A 26,788-nucleotide genomic window follows, 5' to 3' on the forward strand; every position below is an offset into this window, starting at 1 on the left:
GGAATATTCCCGAGATGATTATGGAAGCAAAAGGTGGGGGGCTGCCTGTCTGTGGGTCTTCTCCTCCCCGGCCTCCTTGCTGGCCTTCAGTGAAGGAATAGGCTTTTAATGTGGGTCCGATTTAGCTTTTTAAAAACGGAAGTGGTCTTTCCTAGATTTAGCTCACAAAATGGTTAAGTCAGCACTGTGCTGACTTAATTTTGTTCCGGAGAGTTGGGCAACATTCTCCACACCGTCCCTCATGTCAAGAAAAATGTGGGGCACGTTGACTGATGGTGGCAGGTCAGAACCCAGGAGATAACGAGGTGAGGCTCGGCGTTCATTCTACCAGCTTTGAAAAATGGCACAGAACCACCTCCTCCCAGTGGCGACGGGGGTGGCACAAATCACAGTTTGTTCAAATTGGTTTTATGCACTTGGGGTAAAAAAACAGCGGAGCAAACATTCCCCCGGGGGGCAGAGATGGGGCTTGGGAAGGGCGGGGCGAGGACCACTGTCTGTCTCCCTTTCCCCTCCCCTGGGGGCTACAGTGACGTCGTGGTGGCGGCGGGGACAAGACCCACACGTTTGACCGACACCGTGAATCGTGTGCGCTCACGTCGGTTCTGCAGCCAACCAAGTGACGCGGGGGCCGAGGGAAGGGCCTCGCGCCCCTCAGGCCTGGTGAGCGCTGCCCTCCACACGCAGGGGGCACGGCCAGCCCCGCAGGGCCGCAACTGCCGTCCTCGCTGCCCTCAGCCGGGTCCCCGGGTGTCGTCCTGCAGTTTGAGCTCAACTCTACTCCGTGCCCTTAAGGGTTTGTGCCGTGAGGCCGGGGCCTCCCAGGTGCACATACCTGTCGTTTTTTTTCCTTCAATATTGTTTCTTTGCTCGCTTTGGGGAGTACGAGGCGGCAGGTCTTGCAATAGCGGCTTTTCCTTCCGGCCCGCGGTCTAGTCTGTAACCCGCCTCCTGGAGCCGGAGCGCACGGTCAGTCTGCACCCTGCTAACGCAGTCCGCAAGGGTCACTGCTCCTCAAAGCCAAAAGCCTCCCCACGAATCAAATATTTACTCAAACTCTTCATACAATTAACTTACTCTTTTATTAAAAGTTTGTCTGTTCTGATTATTAATACAAACTTGCTTTAGAAAATGTGGAAAATATAGAAATGTCTGAAGAAGAAAATTAGAATCACCCATAATTCCACTCCCAACCACAGCCAATCACCCTGTATGCTCCGCTCGTGACACGCCGGGCCTAAGCTCACTGAGTGTTCTCAAAGCCAGCCAGAGGCGGGCTTTCTTCGAAGCATTCGTGTCTTTTCCCCCGAAGAGAAAACAAACGTGTAACATGTAAAAAACATACTTAAATAGAATGAGGTTTCTTTACAAAGTAGCTTCTTATAAAATCTCCATTTTGTCAAATTCCGAGGAGTCAGAGACCCGAATACAGACTCTGGAACATTTATTAGGAGGAGAGCAGACAGGGCGAGGGGCTCATCTCCAGATGCCCCCCCGACTCCTCGTGCTGCTGGGGGCCGGGTGCCCGCCCTTCCTGCGTGCGGGAGGCTTGTCCGTCCTAGGGGCTGCAGCAGCCAGGCGGCGAGGGAGAGCCTGGGAGGGGATCTGGGAGGGGAGGGAGGAGAGAAGGGGGTCAGCCTCCCCACCACCCCAGAAAGGCACCGTGCATGGAGAGGGCCACAGTCAGCCAGCCAAGGGGAGACCACGCTACAGAAGACAGACGGGAAACAGAGGTGAGGGCCCTTGCACGCCCCTCGCCCCCGCCTCACTTTCCCTCACCTCTTTCCGGGGGATCTCACCCAAGCGGGAGTCCGTGTTCCTTCTGGGGACATTATCCCCCCGGCTGTCCGTCCTGCCACACAAATGGAGGGTGAGGACGGGGGGCTCCCCGACATCGGAGGGAAAGCTATTCCCCAGTCTCTCGGGAAGGAGAACAAACAGTGGCGGGAACAGCAAGTCGCAGAGGAAGAGAGGGGACGGCTGGGCCTCCGCTTGCCCGCACCGGCTGCCCCGGAAGAGAACGGATGCCTCTCGGTGGACAGCACCCAACCCTCCCTCCCCTGCCTGGGCCATCTCCCAAGGGTCCAGGCTCCATCCGTCTAACCCTCCTCCCCTCCCTCCAGGCTGGTACCTGCCGTGTTCCTCCTGCCTCTTCAGGTAGAGCAGCAGGTCCTCAGCGGGCAGAGCCCCCCAGCCCCGAGCTTGGTACAGTCGTAGCAGCTGCGACACATCCATCAGCTGCCGCGCTGGTGCGAGCCCGTCCCCACCTGAGGCGCAACGGTGACGCTCGTCACGCCAGGGCCCTCGCTCCGCCTCCCCAGGCCCCGCAGCCAGCACCTTTCCTCCTCACCTCCCGGCCGCTCATCGCGCTCTGGGGAGCCCGCCCGGAGGCCGCTGCTCTGTGAATGGCTTGAGGGAAGCTCGTGAGCCCGGAAGAGACTGGACGCCATGGCCAGGGGCACTTTAGTCTTATGAACAGGGGGCGGGAGGTGTGGCACCTGCGGGGCCTCCTCCCAAGACGGGACAGTCAGGGGGCCTAGCGAAAGGCAAGAGACGCAGGGCTCGGGAAACAGAGCAGGAGCCGAGAAAGCCCTATCGCCTCGCCTCCGTTAGGCTCTCGCACCTCTGTGGCTCCCACCTTCCCCACTCACCAGACTTTGGGGGCAACAGCTCAACAGAGGGGGCCTCGCTGCTCTGCGGTACTATCTCCAGCAGCTGCGGGGACAAGACAGTGAGGCTCCCTGAGGACCAGTGAAGAAAGAGCCCTGGGAATGTGAGGGAGGCAGAGGGAAGAAAGGGCCGGGGATGGCCGCCTTCCAGAACTTAGGCGATGGGAATCTAGACAGACCGCGAGAGAAGCTGTCAGTCCCGAAAGGCGGCTGCAGCCACAGTCCTGGACTCCTGGAGGGGAGAGAGAATGAGGAAGGGGAGAAGGAAATGAGGTAGGATGGGTGGGCCCTCGCTTACCTGGTGCAAAAAATGTTTGAGGCCGTCCAGCTGGGAAGGGGGCTGCAGCCCCGGCTTTAGGAAGCCGTCCCCGTCGGATCCAGGATCTTCCTCAGGGAACGGCCGCTCTGGGCGGTGATCGGGGTGGAAGGCGCCGGCGGTAGAGAAAGCCCCGGCTGGAAAGCGAACCGGCCCAGCGTGTGTTGTGCGGGGAGGGGACTCCTCCACATATCAACCCTCCAAATGCCCCCAAGGAAAGAGGCCCAGTAACGTAAGAGGGCATCACAGCTGGGGGAGGACAACCAACGTTTAGAACAGCTGGAGAGAGAAGGTTGGGGGCGACTGGCAGGTGGCACAGCTGAGTTCCACAAAGTGTGGACACAGGAGAGAGCTGTGGGGCTCAGGCTCTAAATAAATTAATCCCACCATCAACTCCTCGAAGTAGAGAAACCAATACTCAGAATGGCTCACGATTAACAGACATGTTCTGGTCCCCCTCACCAGAACACGCCCTCATTCTTTTTAATTATGGTTACACAATTTTTGGATTTAAAATCCTGATGTAACTCGGCCCTCATTCTTCACTCGACCTGGTGGTCATGTTTGCACCACACAGAGCGTGCCCATCCACCCAAGTCGCAGCTGACTGAGCCAGGGAGAGCCACATTCAAGGTCAGCCAGTCCAAGAAGTGGTCACCAACCCATCAGATCGCCTCTCCTTGAACTGGACCCAAGAAACAGAGACACTGAGGTCTCTAGAAGGTTGTCTAGGGCCCCCCGGGTGGCTCAGTTGGTTGTGCCTGACTCTTGATATCGGCTCAGGTCATGATCTCATAGTTTGTGGGTTTGAGCCCCACGTCAGGATCTGTGCTGACAGCGCAGAGCCTGCTTCGGATTCTCTCTCTCGCTCTCTCTGACCCCCCCCCCACTCACTCACACGCATACGCACACACTCTATCTCCAAATAAACATTTAAAAATTAAAAAAAAAAAAAGATGGTCTAGAGTATCGGCTGGAGTGTCACAGCTGGTCAAACCCACATGCGAACCAACGTCATGAGAGCAAGACCTGAGAGAGAGTGCTGGTCTACCAGCGGAAGATGTGCGGGGAGAGGCAGAGCCAAGGGCCCGGATGGCCCCAGATCAGCCTGGAGAACGCCCCTGGTCCCGACGCCAGCTCTCCTGAAGTCCAGTGACATCCGATCCCCGCGAGTTCCCACTCCCTTTATTTGAGCCAACTTGAGTGGATTTCGGCTCCTTGCACCTTACGGTCCCCGAGACATCTGGGGAACCAAGCACTCAAGCCCCGCCCGGACAGACAGGGAGCTGGGTCAGAGGAGCCAGTCAGGCAGTGCATGTACAGGGGGCACCCCAGTGACTCTGTCCCCCGTTACCAGAGGTAACAGACGAAGTGAGGCCCGGCTTTGGCTCCAGGGGCTGGAAGGAGTGCTGGCTCTGGAAAGGGGGGCCCAGCAGGGGGCTCAGGTCTGGGGAGGGGCTGCGGAGAACCCGCGGTGGCTGTTCTGCCCCAGCTTCCCGGCTCTGCTGCAAGGCGGGCTTCAGGGCCACGGCCACGGGAGGCCGAGTCCAGAGCCTCCTCTCGCCCTTCTCTGGCTCCTGAGGCCCAGGGCTGGAGGGGCTGGTGGCGGGGACCTGGGCACAAGACAGACACAGAACAAGGATCAACGCCCTGTGCATTTAAGGAGACAAGATGTGGCCCAGACGCTTTGATTACAAACTTAAGATTCCAAATAAGAGGAGGTTTGGTAATGTCTATCAAATTTCTATCAAAGTTAAAAATGTGTATTTTCGACCTTAAACTTCCATTTCTAGAGACTTTAGAGAGATGCCTGCACAAAGGCATGGATGAACGGTATTTGAGAACTGCTGAGTAGAAACAGAATACAGGAAACGACTTTGATGTTCACGACAAACACGTGGTCAAATGAAAAGTCGCACAGCCATGTGGGGAAGGCCCCCCCACTGAGGGCGGGGTGTGCACACAAGTCAGGAGCAGAGGCTGCTTCTGGGGAGAGCGGAGCGTGCCCAGAGACCGCGGTGCAGGGCAGGATGGAGATTACGTTTCACCGTGCACCTCCTTGAACTGTTTGGATTTCTGTTTTTACCATGTGCATATTATTGTCTATTCCAAAAAATATTTTCGCTTAAAGAGAAAAATCTCGTAATTATGAGAAGGAAGTAGGAGATGCCAACATAAGAAGGGTTGGGGTGAGGGGCGCCTGGGTGGCTCCGTCGGTTAAGCGTCCGATTTCGGCTCAGGTCATGATCTCACGGTTTGTGAGTTCGAGCCCCATGTCAGGCTCTGTGCTGACAGCTCGGAGCCTGGAGCCCGCTTCGGATTCTCCCTCTCTCTGCCCCCCTCCCCTGCTCACACTCTCTCTCTCAAAAATAAATAAACATTAAAAAAAATTAAAAAAAAAAAAAAAAGAAAGACGGGCTGGGGTGAGACCCCCCCTCCCCTACTCTGGGGCAAGACTGGGCGACAATTCTCGGCCCTTCGCGTCATAACTCAGCGGCCACCCGGCAGGACTGGTAGCAGGTACCACTCACCCCCCCGCCACCCCCCCCCACCCCGGGCTGGGGGGAGACAGCCGTGCCCGAGGCGAGGGGCCAGTAGGGGCGAGCCGTGACCGTGGCAAAAAGACCTCTGAGGAGGCAGTTCCTCTTCGAGAAGGTACACAGGCGGGTCCCCCTCCCCCCAGGCAGGCCCTAGGACAGAACTTAGCAGCGGGAGGGCGGGCCGTGCGTACCGGGAGGTCCGGGGGCAGGGTGGTGGCGCCGAGCAGCTGGCTGGCCTCTGCCCAGTGGGCCTGCAGCATGGCCTGGAGCCGCTCCACCAGCTCAGCGCGCTGCTCCTCCAGCCGCCGCTGGCCGCTCTGCAGCTCCCGCACCCGCGCCTGCTCCCGGGCCAGCCTGACGAGAGAGAGACGGGACGGGGGGCGCGCGGCCTCTGAGACGGCAGGCCAGGCCAGGCGGCGGGGGTCCGGTGGCGGCGCCCACAGGCCTGCAGGGGCGGGGCGGGGGGAGCGGGCTCCGGGCTGGCAGGGACCCGGGGGGGGGGGGGGGGGGGGGACGGTACCTGAGCTCGTAGTCCTGCGCCACCTGCTGCTGCCTCTCCTCGCGCTCCGCCATTTCCACCTTGAACTGAGCCAGCTGGGCGGACAGCTCCTGCTGGTGCTGTCCACTCAGGTCCTGCAGCTGCTTCCTGGGGGGACGAGGGGGAGGAAGGAGGACGGAGTCTGGAGACGAACGCCATCAAGGGAGAAAAGGCGGAAGGCGTGCGTGTGACAGGCCGAGAGCCGGCCGGCCCGGCCGAGGCATGGTGGGTTCGGGAAAGGGGGAAGGACAGAGCTGGCGTGTTGGGACGGGGACCCCGGGAGCAGACGCCGCGGCGAAGATTTACGGGACGGTGATTCACTGAAGAGGCATTTCCAGAAAAATCCAGGAGGGGAGAAGGGATCTGGCACAGGAGGAGGTCCGAGGCCTCGGGGCAGCTCTGGAGACGGCACAGGTCACAGCTCGGCACTGTCCCCACCAAGGCCGGGGGGCTGGAGATCTGTCGCACCCGTCAGTTATGGGCCCCCGCGCCCTCCCCGCTCACCCGACGGCAGCTCTGCCCCGGACACACGCGGTCCGGGCCCGATGGCAGCCAGCAGGCTGGGAGCCAGCAGAGGGACCGCAGGGGACATGGACGTGTGACGTCGCCCACCAGGGGACCCGGTGAGGGCCGCGCACCTGTGATGTTCCCGCAGCGAGGCCACCTGCCGCAGGCTGCTCTCCTGGGCCTGAGCCAGCCGCTCCGTCACCCGCTGCTCCAGCCGCACGGCCAGGTCCGACTCCAGCTGGACCCGCTGGCTCTCGTACCGGGCCTGGTGGTGAAGGAGGGTGAGGCAAGGGCTCGGTTCCCGGGACGGAGGGCGCCAGGCGACAGAAAGCCCACCGACCGGCACCCCCCTCACAAGCCTAAGGGCCAAAGAACAAGACTTCTGTCACGAGGACTCAAAGAGGACCCCTTTCCTCCCGGGGCCGCGAGGTCCTCCCACACCACGCACGTGGCACACACAAGTCAAGAGGGCCGTGGGCAGAAAAATCTACACGTAACGAAAAGAAAGGTCGGGCAGGGTGACGAGACCTCTCACGTGTCTGAGGCGGCCCAGGGCCTGACGCTCAGCGGGCGCCCGGCAGGAGGCACCGTCCCCTCCTCCTAAAGCACAATCAGGCTGCGGCGTGGTCTCTGGTCTGTCACCTCACAGTCCTCCTCCCGCTCGCTGAAACCTCGTTTCCGCTCACAGCCGTTCCGAAGTCCCACAGAGGTTGGGTCTCAGCCCATCCGGTGATATCTCTGGAACACCCACCACCCACGTCCACCTTTCCTTCCGAAGCCACGGTCCCGACGCCACAGCTCCGTGAGCCCGTTCTGACTGCTCCTCGGCCCCAGCTGCCCAGAAAGGTCCTCAGTCTTCTTCCTGACCACACAGCAGCTGACGCTCCGGGTCACATGTCAATAATAAACACGTGGCCTCTAGGCCATATTTTTTGCTACTGTTTCTACCCTAAAACACTTCCTAATCTGTCTTGGGCCATTCTTCCAGGCTTTAAGCCCACTCACACAGAGGCCTACTGAATATGTGTATTTGGATACATCCCAAATAAAACATTCGACATGTAGCTCGTTTGGTTTTCCACTCTCAGTCCTTTCCCTCCTAGGATGTATTTCGTGCCTTAGTTCGTGGCACGGCTCTCCACCGAAACAACCAAGCCGTCTCAACCCAGAGTCATCCCAGACCCCTTCCTGCTTCTTTCTGCCTCCAACCGGCTCGTTCCATTCTACTTCCTAAACGCTAGCAAATTTACTCCTCACTCGCTACTACAGTAATTCAGTATGATTTCACGTCTCGCTGATCTCCTCACGTCTATTCTACCCTCCACCCTCAGTCACGTCGGCCCCAGCAGATCTCCCACTTTGTGCCTGAGTGAATATTCTAGAATACAGATGGGCTCAATTTATCTCCTTGTTTGAAACCGTCCAAATGCCCCCCACGGCCTGAAGAATAAAGTTCTGGCTGCTTGAAATGGCTTACACGGCCCTTCGTGTCTTCCTGCCGCCCACCCACCTCCCCTCTCCCAGACAGTTTCCAATTCTGCATCAACCCTTCGCAACAACACACGTTCTTTTCTGTGTTTAGTTTTTAAAAATTGTGGGGAAGAAAGCCCCACATCGTATAAAACTTACCTTCTTACAAGCTGATTTTTATTTTTGTTTTAGAGAGAGACAAAGCGAGTGCAAGAAGGGGAGAGGGACAGAATCTTGAGCAGGCTTCACGCTCAGCGCGGAGCCTCAGGGCTCGATCCCACAACCCTGAGACCATGACCTGAGCCAAAATCAAGAGTCGGATGCCCAACCGACTGAGCCACCCAGGTGCCCCCCTAAATTCTTCTATTGGAAAATTTAATATATACTGCCTGTGGGCCGACAATTCCACTTTAAGGAATCTATCCTACAGAAGGGGTGCCAAACATCTACTTGCAATAATGTTCACTGCAGTGCTGCTCTTAATAGTGAAAAAACCAGAGTCAATGTAGACTTCTCGTAGAAAGGAAAATGCTTAAGAAAACTATGATTCACCCATTCATTGAGACGTTATAAAACTCTTAAAAATCACAGTGTCTATCTATCTGTACTAACATATTCCCTCATGTCTACAACAAACTCTCCAGTGCTGGGGTGGAGGAAGGGAGAGAGAGGGACAGTGAACCAGACAACAGACAAACATCGTAAAATGTCAATGGGTGAATCTAAGTGCCATTCGTTATACCATTCATGCAACAGTTCATTGAGACAGAAATATTCCAAAACAAAAAGCTGTGTGGAATACACATACGTAATTTATTAAAAAGACCATGCTCTCTAATCACAAAGTTAAGCTATAAATCAACAATAAAATATAAAAAGAAAAAGCCTGTATGTTTGGAAATAACCCAGGAGGTCAAAAATCAATCATATTTAAAAATCTGAATATCATTCAGAACCAAACAGTAAGGAAAATACCATATAGGATAAGTTGTAGGATGCACTTAAATGAATACTCATAGAGAAATTTAGAAAAGACTGAAAAAGAATAAGCAAGCATCCATCTTAACAAGATTTTTAAAACAACAACAGAATAAAACCAAAGAAAAAAGTTAATTCTCTGAAAACTCATTCAATTCAACTACAACAAAGATGATTTTAAAAAGAAAGGATGAGAGAAATGACACAAGAGAGCAGTATCAGGAAAGAAAGAGTAGAAAAGATGCCAAGGACGTTAAAAAAATAAAATTAAGTACAACTTTAAGTCGATAAATTAGAAAGTTTAGACTAGAGGGATATACAGAAACAGAAAGCCAAAAATAATTCAAGAAAGAGAAAGCCTAAATATTTCCAAAAACGTTAAAGAAAGGACATTGGCCGTCAAATATCAAATATTCAGGAAACACATATGAGGGCAGCCAGCTGGCTCAGTTGGTTGGGCATCTGACTTCAGCTCAGGTCATGATCTCACGGTCCGTGATCGAGACCCACGTCGGGCTCTGTATGGACAGCTCAGAGCCTGGAGCCTGTTTCAGATTCTGTGTCTCCCTCTCTCTCTGCCCCTCCCCTGCTTGCATTCTGTCTGTCTCTGTCTCTCAAAAATAAGCACTAAAAAAAAATTTTTTTTAATGTGTAAGAATTTACAAACAGTGGCGCCTGGGTGGCTCAGTCAGTTGAACATCCAACTTCAGCTCAGGTCATGATCTCAGGGTTCGTGGATTCGAGCCCTATGTGGGGCTCTGTGCTGACAGCTCAGAACCTAGAATATGCCTTGGATTCTATGTCTCCCTCTCTCTCTGCCCCTCCCCCAAACACGTTCTGTCGCTCTCTCAAAAGTAAATAAACATTAAAAAAAAAAGAAGAAAAGAAAAGAAATACATATGAAATCCAACCTTACAAGCTACTTTAGAGTACAAGACAGGCATGAGATCTTCACATTCCTAATACTGGCAGGGGAAGTTGTTCAAGAGAGTGTGTATGTATATGTATGTATACTCACACACACACACACACACACACACACACACACACAGATACACATATACATATGTATACATATATATGTACATATTCACACATATACACATATATGTATATGGGTACATGTATCTGTATATATACATATACATGTGTGTACATATATGTGTGTGTATGTATATGTATGTATGTGTGTGTATGTATATATAAAAAGCACCAAAGATGTACCAGCATGGAATTACTAGGCCAAAGCAAAGGGAAATGGGCGCCTAGCCAGGTTAGCCAGCAGGGTAGACAGTCACTTTTGCCCTGGAGGTATCTGCCTATCCGGTCTGGACTGTCTTTCAAGAGCACATGAACGGAAATCAAAAGCCAAGGCCCATATAAGTTGATATCTAAGTGGAGACCCTCCCCACAATAAATTGAGACTCCAGTATGTATCATCCTCAGGATGAAGGTGAACAGAAGTGGAACAGCCTATATGAAAGTAAAGCTCAGCTTTAATCATAGAGCAATCCCAACCTTTAAAATGTGGTTTAAATCCTGGTTTTGTAGTGTCTTTCAGGTAGAAGCAAATGCAAATCTTCACTGCAGGCCTCAACTTATCCCCACAATCTTTCAAATACAAAGTTCCAACATACGATCAGAAATAAAGAGAACCCAGGGCACCTGGATGGCTCAGTCGGTAGAGGGTCCATCTCTTGATCTCAGGGTCATGAGTTCAAGCCCCACACTGGGTGTGGAGCCTACTTAAAATTAAACCAAAAATGGAAGGAAGGAAGGAAGGAAGGAAGGAAGGAAGGAAGGAAGGAAGGAAGGAAGGAAGGAGAGAGAAAAAGGAAAAGGACCCGAGGAAATTCCATGGGAACCAGCAAGAACAAGAAACAACAGAAAAGGATCCTCAAACATTTCAGATACTGAAATTATTATCTAGAGATAATAAAACTATTTAAAGTAATCAAAGACAAATGTGAAAATATCAGAAACCAAGAAACTATGAAACAGTAAAATTTGAAGATAAAAAGAGAACTTTGTAAGATGAAAAAGTACGATACATACAATTAAAACCTCAGTCAGTAAATTAGACAAGGTTGAACAGAGAATTAGTGAACTGGAAGATAGGAAATTATCCAGAGTGAGCATGAAACACAAAAGATGGGAAATATAAACCGAACAACAAGATCTAGAAGAAGAGCTAAGGTACATTAGGTTTAATCAGGTTCCAGAAACAGATGGCAGAGACAATGGAGCAGAGGCAATGCAAAGATAATGACTGAGAATTTTCCAGAACTGATGAAAGACACCATACTGATTCAAGAAGCCAAATGAATCCCTAAAAAGATCCATATATGTATATACATACATATACATATATATATATATGTATATGTATGTATATATATGCATGCACCCAGGTAAAACATAAAAACTACAAAGAGAAAATTTTATTTTTTTTTATTTATTTTTTTTTAATTTTTTTTTTTCAACGTTTATTTATTTTTGGGACAGAGAGAGACAGAGCATGAACGGGGGAGGGGCAGAGAGAGAGGGAGACACAGAATCGGAAACAGGCTCCAGGCTCCGAGCCATCAGCCCAGAGCCTGACGCGGGGCTCGAACTCACGGACCACGAGATCGTGACCTGGCTGAAGTCGGACGCTTAACCGACTGCGCCACCCAGGCGCCCCAAAGAGAAAATTTTAAAAGCAACAGTGGTCAACTGGTAGCTGACTTCTCAACAGCAATAATGAAAGTCAGGATGGTATTTTCTATATGTTGAAATAACTACCAACCTAGAATTCTACATCCAGGAATTCCTTCAAAAATGAATGTGAAATAAAGACGTTTTCAAACTAAAATAACTAACCGAAAACACACACATACACATACATACGAGAGATTTTTTTCCACCAAGAAAAAGATCCAGATAGGAGGTCCGAGTTCAAAGAAAGTTAGAACAGCAAAGAAAATAGTAAATAACATGAACCCCTCTAAATGACTGTTGACTTTAGAGAACATTAATAATGTTGTATGGTGTTTTTTTTTTTTTTTTTTTACTTGAAACAGAATTTAAAAACAGTGATGTCCCAGAAAACAGCAGGGTAGGAAAATGCAGGGGTCGGTCCTTCCGCTGAAACATCTTCAATAAGCTGAGAAAAAAAAATGATCAAAATCCACTATTTGGGAATTCTGGAACCAGATCAGACACTTAAGCAACCAGGAGAGTGCTTGACGAAAGCAGAGGCTGCTGAACTCTGGTACCAGAGCTGATATGCCAACCTGCTACCATCCCCCAGCGCTCAGCCCCTCCGCAGCCAGGGAAACTGTGGTCCGGGAAACTAGAGTGGCTGACTGAAGTGCGGGGCGGGGGGAGTAAGGACCCCGTCCTCCAAAAATGTGGGGTTGTGTGTTTTGATCAGTTTGACGGCTCCCTGAGGAACCAGACCAAACGAACACCTTTCTTTTGCGTGCCTTGGGCTGCAGAGGCCTCCCTGGTGGCATCAGTTATAAGACTCAAAGAGGGGCGCCTGGGTGGCTCAGTCAGTTAAGCGTCCAACTTCGGCTCAGTGATCTCACAGTTCATGAGTTCAAGCTCCGAGTCGGGCTCTGTGCTGACAGCTGGAGCCCGGAGCCCGCTTCAGATTCTGTGTCTCCCTCTCTGCCCCTCCCCGCCCCAATAAATAAACGTTAAACATTTTTTTAAAAAAAGATTTAAAGAAACGTATATACTTATTTGGGAGAGGAATCCAGACATTTAAGAAAATCTGTCAAGTCACAGGCTAATCACACAGATAACAGAACAGAATTGTCAGTCACCACACACAACAAGAAATACAGACTTTGCAAAAATAATTTGAAAAAGTCACCAAACAACTGGACGGCTGTAGCCATCAAAAGAAATCCAGGGAGAGAGAGAATATGATTTCCATAATTACATTATAATATTCAAAATGTCTAGTTCTTGGGGTGCCTGGGTGGCTCAGTCGGTTGAGCCTCCGACTACGGCTCAGGTCATGATCTCACGGTCGGTGGGTTCAAGCCCCGCACTGGGCTCTGTCCTGACAGCTCAGAGCCTGGAGGCTGGTTCAGCTTCCGTGTCTCCCTCTCTCTCTGCCCCTCCCCCACTCATGCTCGGTTTCTCTCTCTCCTTCAAAAATAAAAACATTAAAAAAAAAAGTCTAGTTCTCAACAACAAATTACAAGATGTAGAAAGAAACAGGAAAATATGACTCATTCAAAGGAAAAAAGGAATTAGAGGCACCTGGCTGCTCAGTTGGTAGAGGAGGTAACTTTTTCTTTTTATTTATTTTGAGAGAGAGGGAGAGTGCACACAGGTGGGACAAGGGCAGAGAGAGAGAGAGAGAGAGAATCTCAAGCAGGCTCCATGCTGTCAGTGCAGAACCCAATGCAGGGCTCAAACCCACGAACAATGAGATCATGACCCGAGCCAAAATCAGGCGCTTAACCGACTGAGCCACCCAAGGCACCCTGAGCATGCGGCTCTTGATCTCAGGGTTGTGAGTTTGAGCCCCATGTTGGGTGTGGAGATTGCTTAAAAATAAAAGACAAAGGAAGAAGAGACTCTGACAGGAACATTTCCTGGAGAAGCCCAGACACTGGAATTATTAATCAAAGACATTAAGTCAACAGTCTTAAATATGCTCCGTGAACTATTTGGACAACAAACTGAAATCGGAATGATATAGGAGCAAATAGAAAACCTCACTGAAAAGACATAAGTTATAAAAAAGAACCAAACAGAAACCCGGGGAGCTGCGAAGTACAACCGATGATACGAAAATTTCCTTAGATGCCACTACATACGCTTACTGAAATGACCAACACCCACTGGGCACAACCTATGTTGGAGAAAGTGCGGAGCAGCAGGAACGCTCACTCAGCGCGAGGCCAAAAGGGTACCGCCCCTCCGGAGACAGTGCGGTGGTCTCTTACATACTCTTAGCGTATGATGTAGCAACCACGGTCCTTGGGATTTACCCAGAGGAGCTAAAAACTTAGGTCCATGCCCAAACCTGCACACAGATGTTTACAGCAGCTTTATTTATTTATTTTTTAATTCTTTTTTTTTCAACATTTATTTATTTTTGGGACAGAGAGACACAGAGCATGAACGGGGGAGGGGCAGAGAGAGAGGGAGACACAAAATCGGAAAAGAGAGAGACAGAGCATGAACAGGGGAGGGGCAGAGAGAGAGGGAGACACAGAATCGGAAAAGAGAGAGACAGAGCATGAACAGGGGAGGGGCAGAGAGAGAGGGAGACACAGAATCGGAAAAGAGAGAGACAGAGCATGAACAGGGGAGGGGCAGAGAGAGAGGGAGACACAGAATCGGAAAAGAGAGAGACAGAGCATGAACAGGGGAGGGGCAGAGAGAGAGGGAGACACAGAATCGGAAACAGGCTCCAGGCTCTGAGCCATCAGCCCAGAGCCCGACGCGGGGCTCGAACTCACGGACCGCGAGATCGTGACCTGGCTGAAGTCGGACGCTCAACCGACTGCGCCACCCAGGCGCCCCTAATTCTTTTTTTTTTTTAATGTTTTATTTATTTTTGAGAGAGACAGAGACAGAGTGCGAGTAGGGGGAGGGGCAGAGAGAGAGGGAGTCACAGAATCCGAAGCAGGCTCCAGGCTCCGAGTGGTCAGCACAGAGCCCGACGCGGGGCTCGAACCCACGAACCGTGAGATCACGACCCGAGCCGAAGTCAGACGCTTAACCGACTGAGCCACCCAGGCGCCCCTACAGCAGCTTTATTTATAACTGCCAGAAGTCAGAGGCGGTCAGATGTCCTCCAGCAGGTGCATGGATAAATGAGCTGTGGTCCAGCCAGACAGCGGAATATTATCCAGCACTAAAAAGGAACGAGCTCTCAAGCCTTGAAGAGACGCAGAGGAAACTTCAATGCAGAGCGCTAAGTGAAGCCAGTCTGAAAAGGCTACAAGCCATTTGATTCCAACTGTATAGCATTCTGGGAAAGGCAAAACTATGGAGACAGTAAATAGGTCAGTGGTTGCCAGGGGTCGGACGGAAGACGGGATGAACAGGCAGTGCACAAAGGATTTTTAAGGCAGTGAAACTACCAACTACGATACTGTAAAGGTGGATACGTGTCATTATAAATTTGTCCAAACCTATAAAATGTACAACACCAAGAGAAAACCCTAATGTCAACTATGGACTCTGTGTGATAATGACGTGTCAGTGGAGATTCATGGACTGTAACAAACGCGCTACTCTAGTGGGGATGTTGACCATGTACAGACACAGCTATGTCCCTGCGGAGGTAGGGGAGATGTGGGAAGTCTCTGTGCCTTCTGCTCAACATTGCCCGGAACATAAAACCGCTCTCAAAAATAAAAGCTATTAAAAATTCACTGAAGGGGCTCAATGGCCGATTTCAACAAGAAGAAGAAAGGGCCACTGAACTTGAGGATAAGCAGTTGAAGTTACCCAAACTAATGAGCAGAAAGAAAAAACAACCGAGAAAAATGAACAGAGCCTGAGGGACCCGAGGGACATCATACCAACATCTGCAACAGCGACGTCCCAGAATGATGAGAGAGAGGAAAGGGAACAGAAAAACATTTTTTTGAAGAAATGGCCAAAAACTTCCCAAATTTGATAAGAGACATAAATCCACCCACTCCAGAAACTCAACAGTCTCTAAGCACAATGAACTCAAAGAGATCTGCACTACCACACATCACAGTCATACTGTCAAGAGTCAAACGGAGAAAGTGCGAGAAGGACCTTGTCACTTACAAAAGCACTTCAGTAACACAGCTGAGGTCTTGTAAGAAGTGAGAGAGCCCAGAAGGTAGTGGAATGATATATTTAAAATGCTGAAATAAAATCACATCAACCGTCAACTAAAAAAAATCCTTCAAGGGGCTCCTGGGGGGCTCAGTCACTTGAGCATCTTGACTCTTGCTATCGGCTCAGGTCACGATCCCAGGGTTGTGGGATCAAGCCCGGTGTCAGGCTCCACACTGAGTGTGGAGCCTGCTTGGGATTCTCTCTCTCTCTCTCTCTCTCTCTCTCTCTCTCTCTCTCTCTCTCTCCCTCTACCCCCTTATCCCTGCTCGCTCAAATGCTCTCTCTCCCTCTCTCTCCTAAGTAAACATTTTAAAAAATCCTTCAAGAATGAAGGAGAAACTAAGGCATTCTCAGATAAACAAAAGCTAAGAGCACTCATTACTAGCAAACCTGACCTATAGAAACATGCTGAAGGGAGTCCTGTAGACGAAAATGAAATGAAATTCAACAGTAACTTGAAGCTATATGAATAAATAAAGTGGTAAAGGTTACTACGTAGGTAAATGCAAAAGTCTGTCTTACTGTACTTTCTTTGAAAAAAATATTTTTTTAATGTTTATTTTTGAGAGGGGGGAGGGGCAGCGAGAAGGGGGGAGACACAGAATCTGAAGCAGGCTCCAGGCTCTGAGCTGTCAGCACAGAACCACGAACGGTGAGATCATGACCTGAGCCAAAGTCGGACACTTAACCGACTGAGCCATCCAGGCGCCCCGTGTATTACTGTACTTTCAGTTTGGAACTTTTTTCCCCTATATGATATAAAAGGCGGATGCATAAAACAGTAATTATAAATCTGTGTCAATAACACCACGAAAGCAGAGGGACACAGATGTGTAGCAACAGTGATCACTGACTATGGAAACTAAAGCTAGTATTATTCAAACTGGGTTACTGTTAAGATGTTAATTGTAATCCCAAGGTAATCATTAAGAAAACTTCTAAAATGTACAGAAAAGGAAAAGTGAAGAGAATCAAAATGGTACACAAAATATCAATGTACCTTAGAAAGGCAGTAATGGAGGAATTGAAAAAACAAAAAACAAAAACCAAGCAGGACATACAGAAAACAAATAGTTAAATGACAGATATAAGTGGTTCTTTTCCAGTAATTACTTTAAATGGAAATGGATTAAACTTTCCGATTAAAAGGCAGAAACTGGCAGAATGGATTAAAAAACAAAACGTAATCCACCCATATGTTGTCTGGATTACAAACTCACTTTAGATACAAAGACACAAAGAGGTTGTAAATAAAAAGATGAAAAAAGATAGTCCATGCAAATAGCAACCAAGCGAGCTAGGGTGGGGCTATGTTATCATTAGACAAAAATTTAAGCCAAAAAAACAGACATCAAGAAGACATAACCATATAAACATATATGCATTTAACAGAACCCCAAATTATATAAAGAAAAAATTGACAGACTTGATGGAAAACACGGACAGTTCTACAGTAATAGCTAGAAACGTCAACACCTCCCTTTCAATAATGGATAGAACAGAGGCACGTGGGTGGCTTAGTCAATTAAGAATCCAACTCTCGGGGCTCCCGGGTGGCTCAGTTGGTTAAGTGTCCAACTTCGGCTCAGGTCACGACCTCGCGGTCTGTGCGTTCGAGCCCCACACCAAGCTCTGCACTGGTGGCTCGGAGCCCAGAGCCTGCTTCGGATTCTGTGTCTCCCTCCCTCTCTCTCTGCCCCTCCCCTGCTTGTGCTTGCTCGATCTCTCTCACACAAAAATAAATAAATAAACATAAAAAAAAAAAAAAGAATCCAACTCTTGATTTGGGCTCAGGTCATGATCTCATGGTTTGTGGGATTGAGCCCCACACCAGGCTCTGCGTGGAGCCTGCTTGGGATTCTGTCTCTCCCTCTCTCTGTCTCTCTCTCTCTCAAAACAAATAAATAAACCTAAAAAAAAATGGATAGAAGAATATGAAATCAAGGGCTTGAATAGTACTAGAGCCAGGCACTATTCTGGGATTCAACAACAAAGACACAAAAACCCTTGCCTTCAAAAAATACACAAGATTTTAAAGTACAGTATGTAGTGTACTAGAAGAAAGATCAAGCAGGGAAGGGGAACAGGACGGTGAGAGGTTGCACGTTTCACTCAGCGTGGTTGGGGAAGACCTCACTAACGAGACGACATCCGAGTGAAGAGTAGTTCTCCTGTCCCTCAACTATCACTTAGCATGCTACTTTGAGAATTGTGTGCCAGACAGACTCCCGCTCTAGCTGGCGAGCTCCTGTGGGCCCGGACTGCTCCCAGCTCCCAGCACGGAGCTTGTGCAGGGGCCGTTCGGCAGGCTCAGTGAACACACACCCGCCAGGTCAGAAGGTGACAGCAGCTTACAAACAGCTACAGAACGGAACTAACACCCTTGGTCGTTCATAACATTGGTTTCCATGCGGTCAGTCCACCAACTCAAGCGGCTGGTGCAAAGTGAAAGGAGTTTGTTTTCCCAAACACAGGTCTCGCTGACGGAGAAACTGGGTGTATCCCCTTAGGTCAACCGTTAATAAGGAAAACCTCGCAGACTGACCTGGTCTCAGATCCTCATTAATCTTCCCCTAACACACATTTTACACACACAGTGGTCCCCTCTCATCCATGGTTTCCCTTTCGGCGGTTTCAGTCACCCGCGGTCGGGAAGCAGGTGATCCCCCTTCGGACAGTATCGTCAGGTCAACAGAGGCCTCACACTGTGTCACAACGCCTGTGCCATCCACCTCCTTCACCCCATCCCGGGGCATTCTGTCATTCCCCCATCCTCACAAGAAGGGTGAGGGGCGCCTGGGTGGCTCAGCTGGGTAAGCACCAACTTTGGCTCAGGTCACGATCTCGCAGTTCATGGGTTCGAGCCCCGCGTCGGGCTCTGTGCTGACAGCTCAGAGCCTGGAGCCTGTTTTGGATGCTGTGTCTCCCTCTCTCTCTGCCCCTCCCCTGCTTATGCTCTCTCAAAAGTAAACTTTTTTTTTTTTTAATTTTTTTTTCAACGTTTATTTATTTTTGGGACAGAGAGAGACAGAGCATGAACGGGGGAGGGGCAGAGAGAGAGGGAGACACAGCATCGGAAACAGGCTCCAGGCTCCGAGCCATCAGCCCAGAGCCCGACGCGGGGCTCGAACCCACGGACCGCGAGATCGTGACCTGGCTGAAGTCGGACGCTTAACCAACTGCGCCACCCAGGCGCCCCAAAAGTAAACTTTTTTAAAAAATTAAAAAAAAAAAAAAGGAGAAGGGTGAGTGCAGGACATTAAGATACTTTGAGAAAGTGAGAGACAACATTCACATGACTTTATTACAGTACGTACTTAGAAGTGTTCAATTTAAAAAAAAATTTTTTTTTTATCTTGGAGGGGCAGAGAGAGAGAATCCCAAGCAGGCTCCACACTGTCAGCCAGAGCCCGAGTCGAGGCTCGAACTCCCCGAACCCCGAGATCCTGACCTGAGCCAAAATCGAGAGTCAGACGCTCACCCGACCGAGCCACCCGGGAGCCCCATGAGCGTTCAACTTTATAATGAGTTACTGTTGCTCGTCTCTTACTGTGACTACTCTGTAAAGGAACCCCCCGTCGCAGGTGCGTGTGGGCAAGAAACCCGGGGCACACACGGGCTTTAGTACCACCTGGGGTACCAGGCACTGCATCCTGTGATTGGGGGTGGGGGGAGCTGCTGTAAAAGCAGAAGCTCAGGTCAAAATTCTGGTTAAAACCGGGAGGAGCGTTCGCCAGGGCTCCTCTTGGGAGTCGTGAGTCCCTGTGCCTCAGACCCTCCTCCCCTCAGCAGGAAACCCGCCCCAGACGCCCCGCCCCCTGACCTGTACCAGGCTCATCTCCAGCTGCAGCGCGTCCCTCTCCCTCCGGGCCGTGTCCAGCTCGCCCTCCAAGCGCCGCACCTCGGACTGCGCCAGCGCCAGCTGCTGCTGGGCCTCCCGCGCTGCCTGGGCCTCCCTCTGTGTGTTCCCCTGCGGGAGGACATCAAACCTAAGGACGCGCCGCGTGTCCCCGCGCCCCGTTACCCCGGGCCCCGCGTCAGCCTCCCCGACCCTAAAACCCAAGCTGCTTCTCTCCCTTTCACACGTGACTACTTCCTCATCTGTTCCAGCTCACTCTTCTGCCTTCCGCGTGGTGGCCGCCCCCCAGCCCTTCGCGCCGGCCTAACACCCTCAGCCTCGTCCCGCGGCGACAGCCCTGCGCTCTCCGTGCCAGTCCCCTACACGCCACGTTCCGACATCGCGTCTCATTCCGCTATCTTGCCCCGCACCTGCTCCCTCTTCCCCGCCTGCCACTCTTACCTTCTCCTGCTCCAGCTGGGCCTGCACGTCGTCCCGCAGCGCCCGGTGGCGCTCCTCCAGCTGGCGCTCCTGCTCGGCCCACGCCTGCCGTTCCCCTTCCAGGGCCACCTTCAGTGTCTCCAGCTGCCGGTGCTCACTGAGCTGCCCGGCCCGGGCCTCGTCCCGCTCTTCCTGCAGAGCCCGGCACCGCTGCTGTTCCAGCTCCAAGCTCAGGGTCAGAGCCTGCCTCTCCTCCTCCTATGGCCCCAGGGGAAACCAAGCTCCTTACGAGCCCGTCCAACGCCAGCAATCTGTCCCCTCGCCCCACACAGAGGACCAGCGCCCTGAGAATTACGTCCACGAGAAACACAGCAGTTGGCCAGCCCAAGGGATTAGGATATAGTAAATGAGAGCTTCTGTTCTGGAATTAGGTACATCTGGGTTCAAATCTGTCCCTTCCTATGCGTTCTGAGGCACGCGTCTCAATCTGCAAAACGGCATCATGCCAGGGTCTACCTCGTGAGGATTACGGTGCAAAGCGCACAGGAAGTAATTAGCACGGGGGCCCGGCACACGGTGAGCACTCCGTACACAAGAGCCATCACTATCATCATCAAGAGAAGTTCCACGGAGACCAGAAAATCCAGCCCGCAAAGTCATGTCCTAGCCAACCAGCACCCATCACCCATACTGTTGGACAAAGCCTGTTAAGATGAGAAGTACCAAGGGCGCCTGGGTGGCTCGGTCGGTTAAGCGGCCGACTTCGGCTCAGGTCATGATCTCGCGGTCCAAGAGTTCGAGCCCGTGTCGGGCTCTGGGCTGACAGCTGGGAGCTCAGAGCCTGGAGCCTGTTTTGGATTCTTTGTCTCCTTCTCTCTCTGTCCCTCCCCCACTCATGTTTCTCTCTGTCTCTCTCACAAATAAAACATTAAAAAAAGTAATAAAAAAACTAAAAGATGACAAGTACCAGCCTGCATGTAGCAGGCACACGTCATGCACACGGTGAGTTCCAAACCTGGCTGTTCGTTCACGTGGGTAATCCTCTTGTCACTTCAGCAGTAAGAAACCTGACGGAGTCTTGTCCCACACCCGGCTTCGCCATGCCCTACGCCACAGTTCCCAAGCCTGGCTGAACAAAATCAGCTAGGACACTGCTGAAAACATTTAGGCTCCCAGCCCCACCATATGCCTACTGAATCAAAACCCCTGGCAGTGGGTCCCCGAAATCTACATTTTAAAGTAATCCCCCAGGTAATTCTAACGAGGAAATAATTTGCCGAGTCTCTTACGCTAACTTGGTGGCAGAGCCCTGTTTGCAGAACAAGTGTTCTAAGATCAGTCTTCGGGAAACACTCCCCCAGTGCAGCTCCCACAACCCGCCAACGGCAAGCACCCCTCCAGAAGTAATTAGCGGCTTCCACCGGAATCAACCCAGTCCAGCGTTCTCACCAGCGTCTCTCTTTCCCGTTGCTGCAGTCTGGCGCCTTCCTGCTCACGACTCAGGGCCTCCATGGCCTCAGAAAGGCTTTGCTCCAGGTGGGTTACTGTCTTTCAGGGACAGGGGGACACAAGACAGGGGAACTGACGAACTCATAGTTCAAAAAGCGTCAATGAGATAGACTTTAAAAGTAAGACCTGGGGCACCTGGGTGGCCCAGTCAGTTGGGCATCCGACTTCAGCTTGGGTCACGATCTCGCGGTTCATGGGTTCGAGCCCTGTGTCGGGCTCTGTGCTGACAGCGCAGAGCCTGGAGCCTGCTTCAGATTCTGTGTCTCTCTCTCTCTCTGCCCCTCCCCCCACTTGTGCATGCGCTCTCTCTCTCTCTCTCTCTCAAAAAATGAATAAACATTAAAAACAATTTTTTTAATAAAAAAAAGAAAAAGAAGACCTAACTAAATGACTTGAGGGCCAAAGAGAAGACCACAGGGTGTGGGGAAAGCCGGGAAGACACAGATGAGGCAATTCTGACAGTAAAAATGGTGAAAAGAGAGCAGGTCGGTTTCTGCAACCCTGGCTCAATCAGTCGGGAACCCTGCTTCGGAGCTACTTCAACCCCCTTCCACCTGCCAATCTGTGACCCCGGTTCTAATGCCATCTGATCCAGGTTGCCCACCTCCTGCTGCTTGCTTCTGGTGAGTTCGGCTGCCTGGCGTTCCTCCTGGAGCCCCCGAAGGACCTCTGCCCGCTCGGCTTCGTGCCGGTTCCAGCCCTCCACCACGCGGGCCAGGGTCTCAGGAGAGGAGAGTCAGATGGCATTTCAAAATCATTGTTTTGCCCTCTTTCTGCCCGCAGGAGCGGGGTCAACAGCCACCTTCTCCCAGGATCGGGAAATCCACACCGGGCCCCAGCTCCCAGAGTGAGCACAGAAATGCCGGCCGGCCACCCCGTTTACTCTTCCCCCCGTGGAGAGCCCCGCCCGCATTCTGCCCCCCTGGCACCTTGTCCAACTGCTCGATCATAACATCTTTCTTGCGGTCGGCAGTCACAGCCACAGCTAACTGTTGCTGAAGCTCCAGCACTCGGGTCTGGAGGCTCTGAATATGGCGCTCGCAATGCTGGGAAGAAGGGTGACAAGTGGGGGTGACCGTCCCTAAGCTGACCAAAGCGTCAAACTTCCCAGGTCTTCTCGGTGAAAACGGGCTGGACACAGGGAGCTTGGGTCCCCAGAACAGAGGAGGTTTGGAGAAGAAGAATCAGGAATTCTGGAGCAGGAAACTTGAAGCCTCCAACGCCTTCCCCTACCATCTCAGGAGACAGGGGCTTAGCTTCCAGGCTCTTCCTTTTCCTGGCTCTCCCGAGAAGAATTCCCATGAACCCTCTGGTAGCAGCGCGACAGCCCACACGGCAAAGAGTGGGAGGTCACTCCTGCCTCAAGAAGTTCATCGGGCACAGTGATGAAACACGGCAAAGACAGGAGAAAGCCTTTCATCCGTGCCCAGTGACTTAAGATCAAGGAAGAGACAACACAACCAGTGATTCTGACGCTTCCTCTGCCTAGTCCCTCTCTCTGCCCACCTCAGATAGGCTGGAGATAAAGCTTGCTAGGTCACCAATAACTGCAAAGCCTTCGCACAAGCTAGCGAGGCTTGTTCATTCACCACGCGCTTATGGGACGTTGCTTTGCGTCAGGCATGTTCTAGACCTTAGGAAGACAGGGCGGAACGAGATAAGGTATGGCCCTCGTGGAGCTTAGATTTCAGAGGGGAGAAATGAGATGTATCGGGCCGTGGTAAGCAGCTATATGAAAGAAAGAACAGAGCAACCCGACTGAACGCCGGGAGGAGGAATGTGCCATTTTAGGTCAGATGGTCAAAGACGACCACCCTGAAGGCAAAGTCTCGGCTTGCAGGCCCTTAACCCTCAGCCCTGTTCAGCACCCGGCCTATTTCTAATCGTCGCTGCTTTCAAAAGGAAGCCTCGGTAACTCACCTTGCGACGGGTGTGCTCTGAATCCAGGGCATCCCTCAGGCCCTGGAAATCCGGGGGATCGAGCGGGGGTCCTGGCCGAAGACTGGCATAGCGCGGAAACAGCTCCTCCAGGGCTTGGGCCGAGCTGGACGGAGATAAGTCTTGCAGGGGCCGGGTGCTGAGCAAACCAGGTAGAGAATGTCAGGGTGGGGAAAGCTTTTGAGATCCCCTAGTCCAACTGTGACGTTTTACAAACGTGGAAACTGGAACTCAGAAAGGGCCAGAGACTTGCCCAAAGTCACGGAGCTAGACAGTGACAGGGCCCTCAACAGCACTTGGGTCCTGTGATTCACTCTCTAGCGCTCCTTCCTGCACACCACGCTCCCCGCAGTAACAGTCTTAGCAGAAACAAGCCAACTCCTCCGGGGGAAGAAGATACCTGGGAGAAAGCCAGGTACCAGGCAGGAGATGCCCACGTTCCTGAAGTAAAGGAGTTAGAAGCCAGGAGAGAAAGGATGAAAACTGAAAGGTAAGGGACAAGCATCTTAGGGCCTTAAGAGGTTCAGAAGCAGGAAGGAGAGAATTATGGAACGGAACACTTGGCTTTCCAGGCAAGCAAGTGAGCAGAACCCAAGGGAGACTCACTTCAGCAAGGTGGCTGTGCTGTCACTGTCAAAGGAGTCCTCTTCTCGTCTCTCTGAGCCAGCACCTGGAGTGAGGGGGTCCCCTGCAGGCAGCCAGAGAGACCCCAGAGCCAGGGTCAGGTAAGACTTTGGAACAGGGACCACTTGAAGGAGAAGAGAGGAGAGGGCCTTCCTTTCTACTGCACCCACTCCTCTGGCCCCTCTCCCAAAGAACCGGAGCCTCTCCTGAAACCTGAGTCTTCCTTTCTCCACCTTCTCCCGCCCCTTACGTCTGTGCACTTCTTCATGGTCAAGGGGTTTACTCACGATGGGCTGTATCACGGGAGGTCTGGAGCAAGCTCTGAAGTTGACCCCGAACACTTTCCATCTCAAAGATATGCTTCGAACCATCCTAGGGGGAAAAAAAAAAAAGCAACATGAAAATCAGATGCACACTGAAAAACCTATGTTCGACCTACCGCCAGGGCAGATGGCATCCGGTACCCCCCACCCCGCCAACCCAAGAATTTTTACTCCGGCACCTGGGAGAGCTAAGAAAAACAGAACTGACTCAACTCAAATGTCTGCAGAAGCCAGACAGGTAGTGGGAATGAATTAACTAGGCACATTAAGACAAGACTGGTGAGGACGCTTGTCAGCTAGAGAGCAAACCTCTTCTCCGAAGACCGTACAGTCCGTGGCGAGAGACCCAACTGGTCTGCAAATTGTTTACGACACTTTTTCTAGCAACACGCATAACTATCCTTTCTGTAGCACGTGTGATTGATCAGGCTGTTTTAATGATTTAGATGCCAAACTTTACACCATACAATCAAAATAGCTTTGAGCTGGGAGGAGCTTAGCACGTTTTGCTGTCCTTATCCTCACTCTTAGTGCCCGGGGGGCCAATCAAAGCACAGTGCAGGTGTCTCTGACCAAAAAACACTAGTTAAGTTTCATAATTTCCCCAAGTATGGTGTCCCTGGGCCACTCTCTGCCTCATAAACATTTGCTCCCAGGAACGAGCATAAAGGACTCTAGTTAAAAGCAATGTGAGGGGCGCCTGGGTGGCGCAGTCGGTTAAGCGTCCGACTTCAGCCAGGTCATGATCTCGCGGTCCGTGAGTTCGAGCCCCGCGTCAGGCTCTGGGCTGATGGCTCAGAGCCTGGAGCCTGTTTCCGATTCTGTGTCTCCCTCTCTCTCTGCCCCTCCCCCGTTCATGCTCTGTCTCTCTCTGTCCCAAAAAAAATAAATAAACGTTGGGAGAAAAAAAAAAAAAAAGCAATGTGAAATCCAACAAGAGGGGTTCAAATCTCAGCAAAGCCATTTTTTTTTAACCACCTCCAATTCCAAGACCCTGGAGGTCCCCAAGACACACCTCTCTCACCTTTTTCTTCAAGTTGTTCTCCAATCCAACTGACAAGCTGTGACTCAGCTCTTGGGCCAAGCCATCTAACATCTCATGAGGAGGTGGGGAGGAGGAGGGCAGATACAGCTGGGCTCGGGCTGTGGCCTCTGCCTGGCGACTGAGGTGCAAAGAAGCATAGAGCTGGGAGGTCACCTCAGAGGACATTTGGTTCAGCCCAGGGGCTTCTGATGAATCACTCAGGAGATCCTCAGCCCGGAGGGGTGAACTGGGAACCGTAGCTGATGTCGCCATGGGTACAAGGAAGAGACAACTGCAGACTGTACAGCTGGGAACTTCTGGTCCTGCTGTAGGACAGGCCAGGGAGGAAAGTACACGGAAGAAGAAGATTTGGGAGAAAGGAGGAAGGCTCCAAGCCCAGGATCCTTGGTGACTAACGGTATGGAGGCTTTCTGGTTAGAGGAAAGGTTTCTGGCGGTTTCAGAGGCCATGGGAGAGGGCAAAAGCATTTCCTTCCACAGCTCCTGGGAACGGTGGAAAAGGAGGGTGCAGCAAGGAGTGGGTGGGGACAGAAGACGGAGGAGCGACAGCACCCCTGCAGTTCCCTGGAGGGCTGAAAGCTGTAGATCAACTTCTGGCACCGGCCATCACGGGTCAACTGAACTCAACGTGCAAACTGAAATGGGCGCAAACCCAATAAGGGCCTAACTTCCCTCCAGCCGCCTTATGTGCCCCTCACCTGGTCCCGGTCTCAGAGAGGCAGGAACCTCAGGTTCCCCACCGGCTCACACCCCTCCGCCATGCACCTGTTCCACCCACGGTCAACCCTCTTGTATATCCCCTCCGACCCCTTCTGGCAAGAAAACCATAGTAAGTTTCCCTAGCCTCCCTCCCTCCTCGCTCTCCCGAGAGAAACTTCGTAAACACTCGGTCACCTCCTCAGACGTCTCTAAAAGGTACGCCGCCCTCAAGCCTAGCCTGCGATCCTCTACCCCGACCACCCCTCGCGACTCCTCGCCACACCGCCGGACCTCAGCCCCCTCAGTTTGCCACGGTGTCGACAAGGGGCTATCCTCCTCCCCTGAGCCCCGGTCCGGGAGACCAAGGACGCCTCCACACCCACCCTCACCGCCCTCCCTGCGCTCAAAACCGTTGGCAGCCTCCCGCCCACCGTCCGCAGCCCCGCCTCGCACGGCTTGATGACGTCACCAGCCCAGAGCTCTTCCTCGCAGCGGCTCGGACGGCTTCTGGAGCCCGGGAGCC

General features: G+C 51.8%; 1 protein-coding gene across 5 annotated transcripts; it reads right to left on the bottom strand.

Annotated features, from left to right (window-relative positions):
• Positions 1–1,063: 1,063 nt before the first annotated feature.
• On the bottom strand, positions 1,064–26,691 carry CNTROB (centrobin, centriole duplication and spindle assembly protein). Of its 5 annotated transcripts, none has more exons than XM_047089809.1 (19): positions 25,538–26,691; positions 24,487–24,571; positions 24,182–24,263; positions 23,558–23,714; positions 22,567–22,683; positions 22,242–22,358; positions 21,578–21,676; positions 20,150–20,386; positions 19,673–19,819; positions 6,702–6,835; positions 6,046–6,171; positions 5,717–5,879; positions 4,340–4,598; positions 2,968–3,122; positions 2,652–2,715; positions 2,351–2,536; positions 2,132–2,267; positions 1,800–1,852; positions 1,064–1,605 (listed from the first exon to the last, which is right to left on the bottom strand). In XM_047089809.1, exons 1-19 carry the CDS (start codon positions 25,817–25,819, stop codon positions 1,559–1,561), a joined length of 2,646 nt encoding a protein of 881 aa, XP_046945765.1. In that variant the 5' UTR covers positions 25,820–26,691; the 3' UTR covers positions 1,064–1,558. The 5 variants fall into 5 exon arrangements, with proteins under 5 accessions (XP_046945765.1, XP_046945766.1, XP_046945763.1 ...); XM_047089810.1 differs by having other exon boundaries at positions 25,547–26,688; XM_047089807.1 differs by having other exon boundaries at positions 1,780–1,852; positions 25,538–26,669.
• Between the last annotated feature and the right edge of the window lie 97 nt (positions 26,692–26,788).

Source organism: Lynx rufus, unplaced genomic scaffold, assembly GCF_022079265.1.
Source record: "Lynx rufus isolate CCGP_SWC_20201006 ecotype Redwood Valley unplaced genomic scaffold, mLynRuf1.p SCAF_28, whole genome shotgun sequence".
Taxonomy (NCBI): domain Eukaryota; kingdom Metazoa; phylum Chordata; class Mammalia; order Carnivora; family Felidae; genus Lynx; species Lynx rufus.

What these genes read in the sequence shown, in the direction of transcription:
- CNTROB (XM_047089807.1), bottom strand. Translation starts at nt 25,819, where the DNA reads ATGGCGACATCAGCTACGGTTCCCAGTTCACCCCTCCGGGCTGAGGAT. An exon ending in CCCAGCTGGAGCAGGAGAAG is followed by an intron (nt 19,820 to 20,149) that starts GTAAGAGTGGCA and finishes GTCCTCCCGCAG; the next exon opens with GGGAACACACAGAGGGAGGC. An exon ending in GCTGTTGCCCCCAAAGTCTG is followed by an intron (nt 2,537 to 2,651) that starts GTGAGTGGGGAA and finishes GCCTTTCGCTAG; the next exon opens with GCCCCCTGACTGTCCCGTCT.